Source organism: Phoenix dactylifera, chromosome 10, assembly GCF_051530095.1.
Source record: "Phoenix dactylifera cultivar Ajwa chromosome 10, Ajwa_hap1_PhDact_Kaust_v1.1, whole genome shotgun sequence".
Classification (NCBI taxonomy): domain Eukaryota; kingdom Viridiplantae; phylum Streptophyta; class Magnoliopsida; order Arecales; family Arecaceae; genus Phoenix; species Phoenix dactylifera.
The window spans coordinates 20,871,753-20,892,171 of record NC_143199.1 but is presented as its reverse complement, the minus strand read 5'-3'; the positions used below and the strand labels follow the sequence as shown (position 1 = coordinate 20,892,171).

At 39.0% G+C, this 20,419-nt stretch overlaps 1 protein-coding gene and 1 pseudogene across 3 annotated transcripts; one reads left to right on the top strand and one right to left on the bottom strand.

The window, feature by feature from the left end:
• Positions 1-5,445: 5,445 nt before the first annotated feature.
• LOC103697324 (protein CYCLOPS-like) lies at positions 5,446-19,062 on the bottom strand. 3 transcript variants are annotated; one of them, XM_088705492.2, is made up of 6 exons: positions 17,855-19,060; positions 16,140-16,195; positions 13,049-13,189; positions 9,344-10,035; positions 5,999-6,064; positions 5,446-5,913 (listed from the first exon to the last, which is right to left on the bottom strand). In XM_088705492.2, the coding sequence occupies exons 1-5, from the start codon at positions 18,038-18,040 to the stop codon at positions 6,039-6,041; spliced, it is 1,101 nt and encodes a 366-aa protein (XP_088561618.2). In that variant the 5' UTR covers positions 18,041-19,060; the 3' UTR covers positions 5,446-5,913; positions 5,999-6,038. The 3 variants fall into 3 exon arrangements, with proteins under 3 accessions (XP_088561618.2, XP_089781927.1, XP_088561617.2); XM_089925801.1 differs by having other exon boundaries at positions 5,446-6,064; positions 17,855-19,061; XM_088705491.2 differs by lacking the exons at positions 5,446-5,913; positions 5,999-6,064 and adding an exon at positions 7,347-7,673 and having other exon boundaries at positions 17,855-19,062.
• LOC148702296 (eukaryotic translation initiation factor 3 subunit D pseudogene) lies at positions 6,139-7,615 on the top strand (annotated as a pseudogene).
• Positions 19,063-20,419: the final 1,357 nt, after the last annotated feature.

Here is a 20,419-nt window from a genome sequence, read left to right as displayed (position 1 = left end):
GGGATTGGGAGCGGCCGAGGACTTGGGTAAGAGATCGGAGATGTGATTTTGGCGGAAGGCTTCTGGCTCCTGCGACCCAGTACCGGCCACCGAGAACTCGGGGAGGCGGAGGAGACGAGGTCGCCGGCAGGCGGTCTGTGAGACCCAAGCCTTTCGGCCCCACATGTGTCGCACGTGAGGGCACGCGATGAAGGGGAAACCCATCCCGAACACGCCGGAACCCCTGTTTTTTTTAGGGCTTCTTCTTCTCCTTGAGACCACCCGAAGAGGAGCCGCCAAACCCCGTTCTGGTTTGGAGGTCCTCTTCCTTGTGCGTCACCACCGGCCGCCCGAGAGAGAGGGAGAGAGAGAGCCGAGAAGCCACGGCACGGGTGGCCTTCTTCTTCCTTTGCTGCCGGAGAGGAATAGAGGCGCCGGATCTTCGTCGGGGCGGAGGTAAGAGTCCCTCGCCTTCTTCTCCTCCTCTTTTGATGCTTAGCCATGGTTTATCAAGGTTTTGGAACCAGCTAATCGCCGGAAACTTGGGTCCAAAAATGGGTCGGCCGAGTGCTCCACTGCCGGCCTTGTTCGCCGCCGCCAGCCGCCGGGGGTGGTCGGGCTTGCTCCGCCACCTCCTGCCGCTGTCAGGGCCGGCCACCGCGGCCGCCCTTGGGCTCGACCGAGGAGGGAAGAAGAAGAAGACGGGGGGGGGTCACGGCCCCCTGTTTCGCCAAAGGAGAAGAGGGGAGTCGGGAGAGGAAGGAAAAAGAAAAAGAAAAGAAGGAAAAAGCAAAAGAAAAGAAGAAGGAAAAAGAAAAAAAAAGAATAAAGAGAGGGGGTGCTTTACAGGTATGAACCCGAACTCGGAGTGTTAGGTACTTCTGGGAGGATATTAAAATTTAAATTTTTGTATACATATATTGTGATGAATTTTAAAAGAAAAATATGATTTTTGGATGTTAGGTTCTGCAAGGAATTTGCGAAATTAATTGAATTTATTGTGAATCGCATCCGCAAGGTAAGTGATGTAACATCTTTACTAGATTTATCGGCAAACTATATATGTTTTACGAATCGAATTATTCGTGATTACGAATTTGATGCATGGATTATATGTATATTTTTAGAATATTGTATGACTCTGATTGAACATATTTGCTTCTGATTTGAATTGTGTTTAATTGCTCTGACATTGTACCTTTCGGCTTGGAACACTGAACATAATGTGAGAAAAGATAATGATTTGAAATAAATTCGGACTTGCAGTCGGGCTATGTTGAGGATCCTGCCAATGGGGACTAATACATTGGTACCGCAAGAAGAATAGTCGGTGATATGACCCTGCCATAGGGAACATGTGGTCATAGTTCCTGGCTATTGAGTTAGATTTGATAAATTGAAAGAAATTAAGATATGAACGATATTTGGTTTGGACACTGCATGTTTTCATAACTGAAATATGAAATAGAGAACTAATTGAACTTCAACCTGGCTATGTTGAGGACCCCGCCAATGGAGGCAGATACGTTGGCAATTGACTGTCCTGAAGGACTCACTGCAAGAAGATTAGTCGGTGTTGATGACCCTGCCACAGAAAACATGTGGTCATAGTCCAAGATCGACAAGATGAATTGAATATGTGAAAGAATCTCGAAACCGTGAAAAGAATCCTAAGAATTTAAGAAATATTTGACTTGTACCTTGGAACTGCATATATATTTATTTTCTATATATTATTGCCTGATATATCTAGCTAGAGTGTTCATTACTTATTGTGCTGTTTAGCTCATTATACAATTTCTTGTTGTTTTACAGATTTCGAGAACTAATATATTGGGGTTCCAAAATGGGAAAGCGACTAGAAGAATTATGGCGCAAGTTATCTTAGATTAGGGTTATTTAAGTTGAACTGTTATCGTGGATATTTATTATGATTGCTGGACATTGCAAGGTTTTGTTATTTTAAGAACTAAGTTTTGCATGTTGGTAAATTATTGTTCCGCTGCGTATTTAGAACTGTGAGACTTTATGACTTGAGTTAGTCAATGGAATAAGATTGCATTTATTTAGTTGAATTATTTGAGATTTATATAATTGAGATGTTGGTTAAGATACCTTGCATGCTCGTGGGGAAAGTTTCCTACGGGTGTGTGGCAGTTGGCGCGTTCCCCTGACTCGCGATCTCGGGCCGAGGGCGTGACACGGTCGGTAAAGCAGAGCTGCAAAAAGAGCCGAAGAGGAGCTGAGGAGGACCAAGGACGATGAGGATTGAGGAGGAGTGGAGCCATGGAGGAGGATGGGGATTTTAAAGAAAGGGACGATGAGCGATGGGATTGGGATGCCCGACGGCGACTCACACTCACTCCCTCAGTCATCTTGTCGAGCAGTCGAGGTAGTTGTTAGCTCTGCCCCTGGCCCTCTACCTCTACGGAGTACGGACTACTGTAGCTAGGCTGTCGGGCGGGCCTTTTTTTGGGCCGGGGCCTTAGGCGACCGTCTATCTCGCCTAATGGTCGGGCCGGCTCTAGAAGTCATTTTATGAATTTTTTTTTTTCAAATCCAAGATGCATGATCAAAACCAAGGCAGCCTAGGATGGCTGTCAGCTATTTGATATTTCGATTTTCGGTGCAGAGCTGAGGACTGCTTGGGCGGGTGTTCGTCATGCTTGGCGCGATTTACGAGCCAGCTCTATTATTCTGGAGGTTGACTCGGCCATGGTCATCAATTGGATCCCGGGAAGCCCAAGGGGCAACGGCTGCGACCATCCATTGCTATGAGATATCTGGGTGATGCCGAGGGATGGAGGGGCCTTCCAGTCCAAGCATGTTTTCCGCGAAGCTAATGGGGCTGCGGATTGGGTGGCTGCTTATGTGGCCAATTATTTCAGTAGTGTCTTGTGGGCTGGAGATAGGGGGTTGCCCTGGACACTCTGAGATATTTTGTTTTCTGATTTTATTAGGTGCATCCGTACTCATCAAGTATGATCTACCCACTATAGCCAAAAAGAAAACCATGGCAGCCTAATTCGAGGGATGAGAATACTTAATAATATGTTTGAATATAGGCTGGTGGTAGTGCCAAGAGTGTTAATCTTTTCTTTCGAGGTAATTAAAACTTGCCCTTAAGGATAATAATCTGAATCTATCTTGCATAAATTAATACATGAGCAATCAAAATTAGAGATAGATAGCAAGTGCAAAAATGGTGGACACCATGTAGGCAAAAAAGTTAAGCTTAAGTAGCTTTGTACTTCTCTCTCAAGTATGGATTCTCTCTTGTTCATTTTTAATTCTTCCTATATCCACAATTGATTAGGGAGATAACTCGCTCAGATAAATAATGGACGAGGTGATTTAACTAGGCTTAGATGAAAACATGTCTACATGGAAACATGAATGAGAGAGCCAAACTCTTTGCTATAAGTCTTGGATCCATTCAAAGAGTGATTTCATACCACCACTTTTACAAAATAGGAACTTAACATCTGGTCTTTTATTTGATTGCCATTTTACGTGTATTGGTGATACAATTAGCATTGAACATTTGATCTTTTGCACACTATTAGGTTTGTTTCTCTAAACATGTATACCTATCTCCATATATAATTTTATCTATCCTTTACACGCTTGACCAATTTTTTTATGGCCTTCCACAGGTCAAAGATTAAGCATAAAATGGGTATTAAAATCAACGGTTGAGAATAAAATTTTTAATCAACAAGAAATATGAGTATAATAGCACAACCAGGAAAAGAACCTTCTTTCTCAGCAAAAAAAGAAATATCAAGAATCTTGACAAAGAGAAAAAATAATTCTTATTTAATGCCTATAAATTTCAAAATTTTACAAAAAAGTAATCAGAGTAAGCCAAATCGTGCCGAGCCAGCTAGCTGGGAGCCTATCAAACCAAATCTATCGGTTACTAGTATGGTTCAACTGATCAAAACAAATTAAAAATTCTTTGTTGGTCGGTCAATTCATTCTTTTTGTTCGAGACTATGTTCAAAGCCTTTTTTTTCTCCATCTCTCTCTCTTTCCTCTCTCTTTCTCAATCTCTGTCTCTCTCGTAATCCACGACAGGCAATGCCCGAAGACTGCTAGAGATAGCGACTTTAATAGATTTCTAAATTGACCCCTCTCTTCCTTGATTCTAACATTCTAGGATGGCTCTCTTGTTCTCTCTCCCTCTCCTTCTCCCTCTCACCCCTCTCCCTATCCCTCTTTCTCCCTTTCTTCTTCTCTTTGACCCTAGTTCTCCCTCCTTCTCTCTCTTCCTTTTTTTTCCTCTCCTCCTGCCTCTCTCTGTTTCGGTAATATTCGGCACAATACAGTACAGACTCGTACTATTTCAAGCCGGCTGCCAATTAGTATGAACCTCAATACTGGTACATCATATCTTGAAAGAAATTATTATCTATTTAATACCTTTTCTCATTAAAAAGATCTAAATTACTCAAACATGCTTGGTTCTAGGTAATTTGCACGCAAAGAATCAAATGTATTAAAAAGATCTAAATTACTCAATCAAGCTTATTGGTTCTACGTAATTTGCACACAAAGAACCGAAGTTAATATGCCTAGGTGATGGACTCAACAAAATTATTATTGGAATAGTAATTTGCCGCTATAGTTTGATGTTGTTCAAAAAGACTCAATAAATTGAACATATTTTGAGACAGGCTTAGGTGAACCCTGTATAATTTGGTGTTAAATTCCTAACAAGAATTCTAAATAATTTTCTATGAAGACCTCAGAAGAATTACTATATTAGTTATTGCTTATCAATAAAGTCTGCAACCATTACTTTTTATTGCTACTTGTAGCGCAAAAGAGTAACTTAAGACCAAAAGCCAATTAAATCATCAGAACCTGGGACACATGACACCTAATTTATAATTATTATAACCAATCAAACATGCACCGTCCATGCAAGTTTGTAAGTTGACAGCTGTTAAAATTCCTAGAAATAAAGATTGCCAACCTGCATATTGTGTTATATAATGCTCATACATACAAACATATATTTATTTATTTATTTTTTATTATTAACACCTGCTCTTGGTCGACGGGATAAATCTACAGTGGAAAATGTACTACATATAGCTCAATGTCCTCTATCCTCTTAAACAAGAGATCCAAGGTCCAAATCTTGAGTAGTGCTATCCCTCAGAAAATTTTCAGCTCTGTCCTCCCTGGGGATCTTCCTGGAGTTAAAAACTCTTGATCCCCCAAGCAGTAGCACTAGATCTGCCCAGGTACCTACTAGGTTTGCAGTGGCTGGCTAAGGCCTTCCCATTTTTCTTAAAAACAATAAATAAAAAGAAGTTTACAGCAGAGAAAATGATAGCGAACATCCATTGATCCAGAAGAATCACTTCAACAAAAGGAACTACCTGGCGTTGAGATCTAGCTTGACAAAAATTCATTGAACAAAGTGAAAAACAAATGGCATTTCTATCATGCCACTGAAGAGAACATAATTTTTTTTTCTTTTTTTGAGGAAAAAAGAGAACATAAATAAACCCACCATGTTTTGGCTCATTGCTGATCACACATTGCATGGGTACAAGCAAAAGGTTTTGAGGAAAATATGGTCATAATCTCCAGCTAACCTATGAACTGCTCTGATCAGCTTTTATGATCACTATTAGCAATGATCGAATCCATGTGCAACATCTAAACGATTTGTCTCTTGCACTATCACAAAAGCATTATTCTCAAGTTACAAGAATAAACCGATATGGCAGAAAATGGAAATAGTAACACACCCATAACCCCTTTTGCATTGGTTATTTCCCAGTTGAGATTAAACATACGGGTTCCTGCGGTAAGGATATACAATGTCATCAATGTGTTCTTTGATATAGTTGCCCACTATATTCAGGTTTCTGGCCACACCTGAAGCCACCAGTCCAGCATTCCCTGTAAACCTGCAAAATTTTAAGATATCAGAAAACTTCATAGTGGGTTCTCAAGAGAAAAATAGGAATATGGAAACCGAAATTGCATGCTTTCCTGCTGAAAAACTCCTCCACAGAGGAGTGTGCTGGTTTGTATGCTCATGGTTGAGAACGAGTAGTAGCATCTACAAGAACATCAGGAAACTGATCAGATTCATAATTTTCTGTCTTCATTGGAAGATGAAGATAACCTTTAGTAATGTTCTACAACAGTGAGAGCATGTTGCAGTACTCAGTAACTTCAGTATATGCTGGTGACAAGACTACAAAATAAGAGCTGCAAAATGTAAATTATAATTCATAGAAAACATGACTGTAATGCAAAAGAATTGTAGTTATTAGACTTGACAAAAAGCATTTAACATGAAATTTAAATTGAAACACAACCTCATACTTTAAGCAATAGCATTTTAAAAACAAGAACGAGGGATGTGCAAGAAAACCAACCAAACCACAAAACTGACCAGAATTGGTTATTTCGGTTCAGTTTGGGTGGGGTTTTCTACATCTAGTCTGATTTTGGTTTGAAATTTTTTAGAACCGAAAAAATCAATTTGGTTTCAGTTTAAATTTTAACAAAACCAACTTAAGCATAACCGACTTGTATATATACACTCATCTGATTTAAGCTTGGTCCGGTCACACTTCAGCAATTCAGATGTTCGGTAGCCCTAGCTGCTGACCCCAATCTCTCCTCCCACTCCGTGCTCTCCTCCCACCCCAATGCTCAAGACTGCCCTTTGCCCACTCCCCATGCTGGAGCCAAGTCCCAAATCTTGATCCGCCCACTCTCCCTTGCCTCCCTCCTCCTCCAACCCTCACTCAGGTGAGATCTCTTCTCCTCTCCTCTTCTCTTTTCTCTAATATAGATAGAAACTTTGAAACCAATCTCCACCTTTGGCCCTTTCGTCGACGAGACCTCCTAGGAGCCCCTCTCTGAAGCCAAGGAGGATATCAATTCCACCCACTTCCTTGCCGTCAAGGCTGCTTACATCAACTAGAACTTCTCCTAGTAGGTCCTCCAGTAATAGCAACAAGGTCACCTTTGACGAGCTCAACCCCTTTGCTGCCGAGGGTGAGATTGCCTCTGTTGCCTATTGCTGTCGCCACTAAAGCTTGAGGATGACACCTACATGATTGCCCACTACAAGGTCCCGACGTGAAGGGGCAGCGCTCCTTCATGACTCTTAATGCCCTCAATGAGTTTGATGCCGAGTACTCGAGTGTCGACTGGAGGCCAAAGCTTGAGACCCGGAGGTGGGCCATGCTCGTCACCGAGCTCAAGAACAATGCCAGCAAGCTTTCTTAGTGGACCGTCTAGGCCTTCGTTGTAAGCACACTTGATGAATCTTGGTTATATCTCAAGGGTCCACCCTAGTGACCACTACAACCATGTGATCCTCAGCATTGTCGGGTACAAGCCAAGGGATTTCGCTGCCCAGATCAACCTCAACACCTCAAACATGTGGTGGATCATCAAGTCGATTGTGGACATCTGCATGAAGCCCAATGAAGGTAGGCATGAGCCTTCGAACTCTAGGTCTCCAGCTAGTTTTCTCTCACATAGTTGGATGGTGGTCTTCTTTTTCTTGGTGGGCAATGGCCATGAAATTTTGCTTCTTTCCCTCATTCTTCTTTTCTTTCCTCTCTCTGGATTTTGTTCTTCTTCTTGGTAAACTGATAGAAGCCCATTTGGCCTAGCCCATTTGATAGAGGCCCATTTAGCCTAGCAACCTGATAAACCGAACCGAACCGAATTTCACAGGTTAGTTTGAACTGGTTTTCACAGATGGTCGGTTTTGCATTAATTTCGGTTTTAGAAAATCGATTCAAGTCGGTTCCGTTTCAAGAATAACCCTAAACCGATCCGACCCGAACCATGCATTCCTCCTAGCAAACATTGTTGATACAAGCTCATCTATTATGGTCTATGGACTGGTATAGGTAGCTCCCAAGTAACAACTAAATCAAGCTTGATCAACGTGGTATCAATTGTCTCACAAAATACATATACCCAACTAGCAAGTTAGAAGTTTCAAACAAAAATTTGAACAACCATACTAGCAAAACTAGTCGATTCAAAATTAAGTTCTAATGTCAAATGTGGCTCTGTCCTATGCACGACCAATAGCAACTGATATTATGTGCTAGCAACTTTTTAATAAAATTATTAAAAATAAGAAATTTTCTCTTTCTTTCATTTTTTTTGTTAGAGACTAGGAACCATAGATATTTTATAGTGCATACAAAATAATTGGTGCATGGTTATTGTTTTGTCCATGTATAGCCTAGGTAACAAAAAAAGGGTGTCCAGTTGCACGAGGTTGCCACCACTATGTGGTATAGGAAAGGTCAGATATATACGGCCAGAAATTATAAGATCGAGCCACTAATATGGCCATCAAAGTTTACTTTTTGTCAACATTTCATAATGAAAAATGACATAAAAATAAAAAAGAACAAGTTTAACAAATTTTTTTTTTAAAAAACTCCCATTGTACTACAGATATTCAAGCTTCAGATGAGGACCATATTACTATATCACCAGTTCATATTCTATCTATTTTTACATATTATGGTTAGAATATGGTCCTAGTAGATTACTGGAATTTTCTTTCATTCTTCACTGCCCATGTAAGATACCCTAGCAAGGGATCATTAACTATCAGCCAACCTTGCAATGAGAAAACAGATTCTAAGATCACACTATAACAATGTAGCTAGTTAAGGAAAGCTAAACCTAATATCTCGTATTTCTGAAATGTCAGATAATGGTTCAAGCATTGAACTTTTTTGCCCATTACTTTGCTAGAAAACCAAAGCTTAGTAGTTCTGCAGTAATTTCTTTATGAATTCCAAAAATGAATCCTTTGCAGCTAGCTGAATATCTATCTTCCAAGAAATGGTAAAAGGTTCTATGATTATTAGAACATATAGGCAGATACCACATGGTCATGCAGCTTGGAATTCCCAAGGTGTTAGCACCTATTTCTATTTTTATGGCAATCCTATTTGTGATGAAATACAACATACTCAGAGATGAATAAAATGCTTGCCGTATACCAAAACTATCATTAACTTTTCTATGGTTAGAAAACAAGCCAGTCCTAGCTTGTATCAGATGGTGTATTTATGTATCAGGTCCAGACGTAAATCATCAAACCTAAAAGGAAGACAACAGAAGCAAGTACGGATTTAAAAAATAACATTGATATATTCAGGGAAATATACTTGTTTTCGGGAAGCAAACAAGTAGTATGCTGAAAGTGAAAGTAGTGATATTTTACCTTTGCACAATACATAAACAGTTGAAATGATTGCATAACATTGTTATGTTTGAAAAGTGGTCAATTGAAGAAAAATTGGTACCTCAGAGTCCACATTTCAGAAAAAAAGGAACAAACCTTTGGCCTTAATCCCATGGTTTGGAGTTCCATTACCAACATGTTTTCTGGAACTCTCACAAACTGATGTAGTCTGTCCTGAATGAGCAGGACCATCACATACATCAAAACCAGTTGAAAATGTAGGTGAAGCAGCAGATGATCCACTTTGTGAAGGTTCTTGAGACATTGTCCCCATCTGAATCTGGCTTGTTTGAGTAACAAATCCTTCCATGTTTAGTTCTATAGACCTCTCAGCTGTTGGCAAGTTCCCTGAACCTTGCATCTGGACAGAGGATACCAGTTGAAAGTTGCTGGATTGTCCAAGAACCTGATTTGCTGCATCTTGATTGGAACTCAAATTGACAAGAACTTGTTGAGCACTATAAAACCCAAAAGAACTTCCTTCTAGGTTTCCTTTATTGGCTTGGTTGCCAAGTTTTTTGCGTTCCAGTGTGCCCTTAAGCATGCTGACAACAGAAGAAACTGCATCTACAGTTGCCTTTGGAGGAGTATCAAGGGGAGATGCGGATGAAATGGATGGCGACATGAAATTCAGCAGTTGATTGGACATCTCATCCACTGAGATGCCACACAAATTACTGGTGCTCATAAATTCTTGTTTCATTCTGTCGGCACCTTGTCCTCCAGCATTATTTGGATTTTCTGCAACTGTTGGCTTCTGCATACTTTGCATAGCAGCATACCTCCTCCTGAGAGAGATTTCCAAGTTTTCCTTTAGGACATGTCTCACCCATAAAATGAGACATGTAAGCTAACATCTCTATGAAAATTCAAAAGGTAACCCCTGTTATAATTTTTAATTAAGCTTACATGTAACAATATTGACAGTGTACCAGAAACAGTTTAATGCTCTGCAGAGGGCACCTAAAAATAAGAAATTTTTGGCTTACTAGCTTTAACTTGAATATAAGCTCCTCTGTGCGAATTTGTCTATCACAGAAATCCCATAGGCTGCCTACTGCCAGAACAGTTGGAGATTTCTGAAAAAAGAAATACATGCCTTCTTTGAACATTTATCTAGATCTTTGGTAGGTGCCTAAACATATGTTAAAGAAGCAAATTCAAATCCTTAGGCTAAGGCTGACTATCCCAATAGAAATTTTAACATGGAGGGTTCTGTTACTAAGCTTATTTGCCTGGTATAAGCTTTGAAGAGAACTTAACAAATAGGAAAAGTTGATTATGATTATCAATTAGCTCACTTCACAATCCACTTAATTATTTAATTAATGGCCCTTTCTTCCAAGCATATATACACAACATGAGCATAACAGTTAGGTAGAAGAGATGTGCAGTTCAACAGCTGGTAATGCATTGAAACTACAAACATTTTTATCAGCAAAACACAAATGGAGAAAATCCAATAAGAATTTCAATGATTTTTTTTTTGGATTGAACATGATTTTTTTTTTCTACTAATCTCATATGCAGATCTAAAATACATACAGAAGAGCGACTTCTAGTCGTTGGTTGAGAACTGTGAAACCATGCCTGAATCAAATGCGTCCAACTTTGCAATGTAGTTTTTTTTTTTAATATCAGTATGTCCTTATTTTAAGATTGTAGAAAAACCTAACCTTTGCCAAATACAAGTTACTATCCTGCATTCCTTGCTCTGCTGCAAACCTGATCAATTGAAAAAAGGTTTTAGTCACCACACAAAGAAGAGTAGCATAGCTCTAACTTTGTATTTATCAATTATAGTTGAACCATCTGAAAGCCTTTAATGGAATTGAGAATTTTAGTCATCGATACACCGATTAAAATAGACACATTATATACAGGAAAATTGATGATAAAGTTATCATCCTTCCAAAACTATATTAATCACAGCACCTAGACCTATAGTCAAGGTGTTACTGTTTGGCATTGTTCATGCTACGGTACTGTGAATAGAGATACCCAATTAAAGCTTTTCCTTTCCTTGCTTTCTTTTTCTTATTTGTGAAAACCAATGCAATCCCAAGATTGAAGGAATCCAAGACACCAAAATACGAAGGAATAGAAGTCAGTTGGCTTTGTAAGTGGACTTCATTAGGTGTCCAAAACATTATACAAGAGATGTCGTTGAGATTCAAGAAATGCCTGGTAAGCTTCTTTTCTTCCCCTCCTCTTCCTCTCTTAGTTCACATTCTACTCCTCCTACTAATTTTTTCCTTCCTTATTTTTCTTCACTATTTGCTGGTTTATCTGCACTACAGAATAATTTCTGCTTTGATATTAAAATCATATTGCTCATCCTTCTCAGTTTTGTTCATTAATTTACTGCTGTTATTCTTCCTAATCACTAAATTCCTTTATAGATGAATCAATTTTGTGCCAAGATCAAAGCTTGATCCGATGCAAAATACTTTCTTTTATTCTCCTTGGAATGAATAACAATTTCAGTCCTAAGATAACCTAGTTGGACAGCCTCATAGCCCCAGAAATCATTGGGATAGTTTTGAAACATCCCGAAAACCCTAGGGAAGCAAGACAAACTCTCTCATTCCACTTTAATTAGGATCAGGTTCAAGTCTGCCCTTTTTCTCTGTCCAGGACAGCAAAAACCTAAACCTTCAAAATCATAAGAAACTTTATTACTTTTGGGCTAACATTTCTCAGATGCAGCTCTAAGCTTAGTGTCCTACATCATTATGTTCTCTATTTACCAACAATACGAATTCCGATGTCTCAATCCTATCAATCCTCCTAACTAGTTTCAAACTTGAATGGTTGGGAGTGTGCACTCCCCAATCTACCAAGCCCACATCCTGCAACTTTCTCCCCAGTTCTCCCTCTTCGATCATCTCTTCAATCCCAATGATCCCCCACTCATTTCAAATTTAAATGGTTTGGAAGTACTTTCTCTCTAGTCTACCAAATCCCACATCCCAAGGTTGCATATATATATGCCACATGTCCAGGCTGCTAATCACCATCAAAAATCAATATGAGCCCTTGATGCAAAAACCAATTGTAAAATTAAGCCATTCATGCTAAATTAAATGATCAGACACATTTGCATGTTGCTAATTCTGGTTTATGTAAATGCAACCACAATAAGTAATGAAAAAGAAAAACGAATGAGCCATTTATAAAAGGCATGTAAGCTTAATCATTTTCAAAGTCATTTGCAGAATAAATGGAAAGTTCTGCAAAGCCTACACTTTGAAAAGCTACAATAATATGCATCCAGCGACAATACTAAGTACCAGCTTTGAACATGAAAAATTTCTGTGGTCAGAAGTCCAGAACAATATGACAGTTTAAGTTTTGAGTCCAACCAAATGGGGCTTGATTTAAGCAATAATCAAAAGGAGGAAGAAGAAGAAGAAAAAGCACTTGACAGACACACAAATTACAGTTGAAAGTGTATTACCCAGTGATGCACTTATAATATTATAAAAGTAAGGTTTTGAGTCATGCAGGACTTACTTCCTGCTACCAATTTCATGACAAGCTAGTAAATAAAAGGTTTTGATAACAATTGTGAAATGAACAATTGCATCATACATTCGTTCTCAAAAAATTGTGTCAAATGTTCAATACCATCTGAAAATAGAATTCCATTTTCAAAAAAAAACTTCACATATTGTTTATCTAAACCCAGAGTAAGAGTGGCTATTGTTTCATTGCTTAGTTGATAACTAATATTTATAATATTAAGTTGCTCTGTCGAAGACCACCCACAGACTATCTTTATAGAAGTGAAATAACCACCTGAGAGAATGTTGTGAAAGGTCATTCAAATGTTCATCAGCCTTGCTTAAATTTTGCTGAGATGAGTTGTCATTGCTAGTTTTCTTTTGAACTGCAACTCCATTTTGTTGGCTTGAAAGAACACCAAGTTCTGTTGGTATTCTGCAAATTGCATGACTCAGAGGCTGAAGTCAAGGAGCATTTCAAGGAATATAAGAACAGCACAAGATTTTCATTGAAGGGGTATGAAATGATTATTCAGTGTAGATAATAAGAGGTATGACATGTTGGAAATTAAAGCTATGGATGCAAATTCATATAACAAACACAAATAATCAAAAATAAATAAATGAACAAGAATAGATTGAATAAGAAAAACTTAGCTATAGAGGCATGCGAAATGACATTGTTCTTAAAGGTCGATTTCGTGTTCCACAGAATTAATGACTCAACACAAAGGGTCCCAATGCGTCTACCCTCCAGGATTCAACTATAGCAGCACCTTTGTAAGGATGCGCTCCCAACTACGAAGGTTTGAGTGAATTGCTTTTGGTTGGTTCTTGCCTCAAGAATCAGACGTAATAGTATTTTGCAGAAAAGGGAAGAGAAAAATAGAGGGGGTGTTTTTCAAAGAAGAGAGAAACAGAAAGGTCTTTTTCAAAAAAGGGAAGAGAAACAGAAAAATCTATATGTCTGGATGAGAAGAGAAGTCATGTATTTATAGAGGAATCCTTTACAGCTAGTCTGGTCAATCAGTCAATGGTAACGACCGTTCAGTCCAATGGTAGCGACCATCCAGATATCCAATGGTAAAATTTTCAATGGGCATGGCATAAAATGGCTAGTTTCAGAAGGATAAAAAGAAGGAAGTGAAGGTGTTTTGAAGCACCTAAAACAACAACAGCTAACATGGCACAGTGACACACCAAAAATGAGTCCCTACAACAGGGAAAATAACAATCTTGTACTTTAGTTAGAGAACAGTCAGGTTATAGTGAAGTTTTTATAGATTTTATATAAGGAGGGTTAGTTGGAGATTTGCCACTTGCCACTTGAGTAGCATTCAATTGTTACATACAACTGAGAGTTACAGAGGGCATGTTTAAAAGTGCAATAAGACCAGCTGAATTATAGAACTTAGTGTCAGCGATATAGAGATCCAAAAGTTGAATGCACTGGAGATGGAGTGATGATAATTCGATAAACAAAAGATGTAGTTAAAATTGAGGACCAAGAAAGCCTAACTACGCATTGACAAACACAAAGTTCAGTGGAATCCAAATCTCCTAAATAGAAGACAGTCTAGATTGAAGCTTCTAAAAAGAGGCAAAGGGAAGATTTGAAGGAGGCTTGGGTGATGAAGGGGATTAAAGTTATGCTCTCATTCTGAAGTTAATGCATTTTTTGGCACAGGACAAAATCATTAAAGTTTGGAACAGGCTATCTGGTTTTGGTAGGTGTTTATGTTTTATGGCATAATTTTTTTCACATACAGGCTCTTCGGAAACAATGCAAATATGTACTGTTGGAGGGAAAAAATTTTCCATGCAAGGATTTGGCTGCCAATGTGGTTTATGACTCAAATACATATGAAATTTGAAAGAAATCATGATTGCTATGACAAAACAACCATTTGATGTAGCAGAAAAAAAATTTCTAGTGAAAAAGATATTGCTTATATTTTGCTCATAATTTTTTCACATGATAAAATCATCTTTTTTGTAAAAGGATGGGTTGCATTCTAGGACTAGTTATTACAAAATACTAGTAAAATATCTCACAGATAGCTCTGTAAATATATGACACCTAAAAGCATCAGAATTCACAGATCCAATTATCAGGAAAACAGAAAACCAGATTCTAAAGTCCAGAACTATTCCATGCTTATTCCATGCTTTATAGTTTTCTATCTTTGGAACACTAAAAACAAGATTTATTAAGAAATAAAGATGAATAAAAAAAACTAAACTGGTATCTGTGTACGTGTTTCATGATACTTTGCCTTGCATAGAAAAGGATGACAAAACAGTTGCATTTAACAGAATAGTCATTAACCATATTGCATGACAATTGACAAAGCCTAGAAATTTTTTACTCATTTCTGGAGACATTTACTTATGATTTTTTATTGTTTAGAGGTGTCGGTAAAGTAATATAATTAAATCATTACATTCCATATCGAAAATGACTTGCAAACTTTTCCCTGACATTACATATAGCAATCAATGTCATTGCCATGCCATCAATCCAGAAAAATAATAGCTGATATTGTCCATACTTCCCTTTGTGTATTTCTATACATATTCTGTTTCCATTGCTAGCAATTAAACTCATCGAAAGCTTGTGGTTACATTAGATGCATACTAATATCCTTTCATGCTATTTCCAGTGTTACATGGACATTCATTTCCAGCTCCTATAATCCATTTTGGATGCATAGTCAAATTGGATATGTGTTAGACATACTTATCATTTTTCTTTTGATTGCAGCTCCTGAAAATTGATAGAGAGTTGGAGTCCAACAGTGAATTTGACCCACTATACTAATGTTAATAATGACTTTTTGTTGTCTATAGAGATTGGTCAAGAATGTGGGTATGAAAATAACTCTACTAATTTAACCTTTTCTAAAACCATTAAGCTAACTGGAAGTCCTGATGAGAAACATATATATTGGAAGACCTTAACAAATAATATCTTTCAACTACCCTATTTAATTTAAATATATATTATTTAAAAACTTAAAAATTATTTTTTCTACGTATCCCTATATGTCCTTCCTCTTGCTGAGCTAGACACATGGAAGCATGTCCAAATTCGATTCTCGTTTTTGTGTCCATGCTACAGTGCCTACTTCATGTTGTAAGCTTAAGTAGGATCGTTTTATCCAATTCATGACAGTGTTTTCCAGCTTCGCTATAAAATATCTGGAAGAGTTTGCTTAAGTTACATGCGACGATAAGCTTGTTGATTAGCAAGCATACTTTCATCTAGAAAACAAAAACTCGATTCCAGTTACTAAACTTGTCTAACATACACCACATTACAATTGAAGGGTATAATTAAGGGACATTAACCATATTGGGAATAAAACCATACACTATTGAGTCACCTCCGAGATGCTTGCCGAGTACGATGAGCTACGCTTGTGGAGCTGAAGCCAGGAATCTGCAAAGATCAAGTAAACATGTGCTCATAGTAGTACTACATCGCACAACAAACTAATGATCAGAGTTTCAGATAGTACTATAAGAAGCTTAATGCCAAGGAATAGCATAAGTACGTTGATCTTCCAAGTTTAACAATCTTCAATCTATTAAATGTGAGCATGTAACTTCCTCAATAATCTGTCAAGAATTTTACATGCAAAACAACCAATAGTGCTTCTGATGTCTCTTGTATCCATGCATTTTTTAGTCCTTTCCATTGTATACCGTATAAGAAAACGTTGTGTCCATAAAATCATGATGAAATTTAACATACATACCTCTGCATGCATGCATGCATGCATGGAGTATGTAAGCATATGTATAGACACAGTAGAACACAATTTTTTCATTTTCTTTTTGTATCTTATTTTGTTCTCCCGCTTCTGATTATATCACATACTTCTACTACTTCTACTAATAAGTTGTGATGCACGACTGCTCCAAACATATGCGGCCAGATTCTAGGGCAAACAACACTCACAATGGCAGTTCTATGCACCTATACTGACCCCTCTAAGGTCTGGGCTTCGCCTTTTCCCTTCCCTATCATAATTTTTCTACTAATGACTAGAACAAAATGAAAAAATGCTTTGATTTATCTACTACCAAAATCAACAAGTCATGTCGGCTAGTTCTATAACTGGAGAAAAGAACATTGCAGAAAATTGACTAATGACAAGCATACTGCTGGCAAACAGATTTACTCTCTGCACCATACTCCTTGATGAAAAATTCTTAGTTTGACAGCTGCAAGCACTAACTCGCTCACAACCTTGAAGCAAGATCAACAATATATTAATATTACAAGCTAATTATCATATGAAATTCCTTTATTTGGCTCATTCTTTGACAAATGGCCCCTCAAAAACCAGTCTGGTTTACAACTAACTTCATGAACAATCTCCACCGGGAGAATTATATAGAAAATTATGAATTCAAGATCCATCCTCAACTAAGTACCTTCAATTTCAGAAAATATATGATCATAAAATGGTTTTGAAATAATAATGTAAGAAACAGACAAAACATCAGAGTTAAACCTAGAAAATAGACACAGATTGCAAACCACTGTAGTAGCACGAATTCAGACAAAGGTAATTCTAAAAAAATAACTAAAGCAAGCAAATAATAATTTTAAATGCTTTTATCAGGCATTTGTTTTATCCTGCATACTGGCTTCCCAAAGAATGAATTTTGTTTCTTTTGGCATTCTTTCTCTTGTTACAATTTCCTTTCAATGGTTTTTAACTGTACTCTCTTGGAAGTGCAAAGTTCCCATAAAAAAGGCATTTAACTGTACTCTCTAGCCACTACATTCCATATTCTTTACATACTAATTTGTCAGGCCAATCAATTACCAGTAACTCTCGCTCATTTTTTTCTCTTCAATGTTTTTGAGATAGAGAGAGAAGTTTTTACTCTCACTTTGATCACAAGAATTTATTTTCGTTTCCATCCAGCATGAACAACTCAGAAAAAGTTTGTCACGTAGATAAAATAGAAAAGGAGGGAACTTTCTATTATGAGCATAACATTCTTATCCTTTAAACTTTTATTCTGGCTTTTCTTGCAAATCAGAACCAGAAGAGGAAAGAAAGAAAAGGTTAGCAGTTCTTGCCTCTCCATTCATCAGCCAAGTGTTGAAAAGCTCCTCGCTGTCTCCTCGAAAGGGCTGCAAGATGTTCTTAAACCCCAGCATCTCCATACTCGGTGCTGAAACTTCAATTGGATTCTCCATCATAGACTTCAGAAAGATCTCCTCACTAGAATTTCTAAACAAGTCTGAGAACCCCCTCCCCTCCATCTCCAAGAATCCCTTCACTGTGTCACCACTCTGAGATGTCTGACCTTGCAAAGAATTACTCAATAACCTCTTCTCACTTCATCCCCATTCATATGCCCCTCCCATCCATTTCTTTACATTTTTCCTTAGAAACTACAATGCTGAACTCTCTGGACACCAAAATTTAATCCAATACAGAGAAACCTAATAGACTGTGTAAAGGCCGAGAAAGTATATACTTGATAATCTAATCAAAAAATTGAATGTATTCAAAACAAAGGTATATCACTGAGCTTCACACTCGAACAGGAAATTTAAGTCAACTTACCAGACACTATAGGATTTTTCTTCTAAGGAATCCAAAAACTGGAATTGGGTACAACAATGTCCAAAACAAACTTGTATCACTAAACTTCACCTCCGAAATGGAGAACTAGTTCAAATCAAGACATCCTATCGGCTTATTTATGGACTACAAAAGATCTCAACTTGACTCCTCTAAACTGAAAACAAGGTATCAGTATTCGAAAACAAACTTATAATCAGCGAACCCAGGATCCCCAAAAGGAGAACACCCAAGCTTTCTCTCGAATTCGACAGAAAGAAAACCCAAGCAGAAGAATCAAAAGCCTCGGACACCGAATTTGAGTGGGCCTGGAATGATCGTATGCTAAAGGTGGGAACACCCTAATATATTATCGCATTGAATCTTCGAACAGGCCTATGCTTAGATGCCGAGACGGTGCGTTGTCCTTTTCTTCAAATAAACAGAGTAATTTACAGAAACTAGGTCTTTCGTTGGTGTTGGCCTGTCGGGAGTAAATTTGACTCTTGATGGATCAAAAAAAAGAAGAAGAAAGAAAGAAGTAGAGAATACTGGCATAAAGCAGTAGATTCGAATACGATAGATTAAATCTGAGTTCTTTCGCTTAAAAAATTATATGCGACAAAATCTAAGAAATGGCGGGGTGGTGGAATTTGTGTAACCTGCGTGACGGCAGCCATGAAAGGGACTTTGGTCCGTGACCTCCATGGCGCTTCCGATTCTGACCGTTGGCCGGGCCCTGTGGTACTTATAATTGGGGTGGTTCTATATACACCCCCCCTATTGCTCAGGACACCCCCCAAAAATTAAAAAAAAATTAAATACTCTCTACACCCCCCCATTTGCTAAGGACACCCCTAAAAAATTAAAAATTTCTAAATTACCCCCCACCCTCCCCACCCCCTCACCTAAATTGCTCTCTACACCCCCCAAACCCCCCCCACCCCGCTCTTCCCCTCCAAAACACCCGCCGGCTTCTCCCTTCCGCCCAAAAAACCTCGCCTCAAGCACCTCGCCGGCGGCCAAACCCCCTCCGTCTCCCCCTTCTCCCTCTCGTCGCCGGTCGGTGCATTGCACCTCGCCAACGCCCAAAACCCCCCCGTTCCCCCTTCTCCCTCTCGTCGCCGGCATTCTCCCGATCTCCGACCACCTCGCCGGCTTCTCCCGGAACCACCTCCCCGGCCATCTCTCGAGCAACGAGCACCTCGCCGGCGCCTCCACGACCACCTCGAGGTAGCTCCCCCCCCCTCCAGTGCTCCGTTCGGCACTGGATCGCCGAACAGAACCCTTCTGTTCGGCTGAACAGTGCCGAACAGAAGCCTTCTGTTCGGCAACCCTCAACCGAACAGAAGCCTTCTGTTCGGCTGCACAGTGCTGAACAGAAGGGTTTTGTCCGGCTCTGTGCAGCCGAACAGAATCCTTCTGTTCGGCACTGTGCAGCCGAACAGAAGGCTTCTGGTGCCAAATCGCGTGCCGTGCTGAATTTTGTGCCGAACATTTATGTATGCAATTGAATTATTTTCTTTGATATAGCCTAACATTGAATTTCTATATTTTCAGATATGGATCCCCGTCCCGCCAGAGTTAGACCTACGGCGTCAGCTAGGAGACGTCGTGCTAGGATTGCTTCTCCCGAGCCTGCTCATATGCCATCGGACTCTCCTGAGTCAGAGCATGATGATATGCCCGCTAGGGGCGAAGACGATGAGTCCGTTGGACCATGTCCAGGAGGTCCAGAGGATGAGTCCGTCCTGATCAGTTTCAGGACGCATATAGCAGCTTCCATCTGGAGGCAACAGGTATTGTTTATTTGTTATAGCATTATATTTTGTTTATTGATGTTTTATAAAGTAGTAGTAATTATACATTTATATTACAGGAACGAGCTCCACTAAAGTGCATGAACCATACTGCCAAGGTTGGTGAATGGAAGTGGTGGTCTTTAAACCAACCAAATACCAGGTTCAGAGCACTATTGAGGCAGTCGGGCCTCGTAGAGTTAGTACAGTGCTCTTATCGATTCATCGATAAGATTCTGATTTCGGGCTTCGTAGAGAGATGGCAGCCCGAGACGA

Coding starts and splice junctions, on each gene's coding strand:
- LOC103697324 (XM_089925801.1), bottom strand. CDS start 18,040: ATGGAGGGGAGGGGGTTCTCAGACTTGTTTAGAAATTCTAGTGAGGAG. Junction 16,196..17,854: donor CTTGGCTGATGAATGGAGAG/GCAAGAACTGCT, acceptor TGATCTTTGCAG/ATTCCTGGCTTCAGCTCCAC. Junction 6,065..9,343: donor CCATGGGATTAAGGCCAAAG/GTTTGTTCCTTT, acceptor ATGTTCTTGTAG/ATGCTACTACTCGTTCTCAA.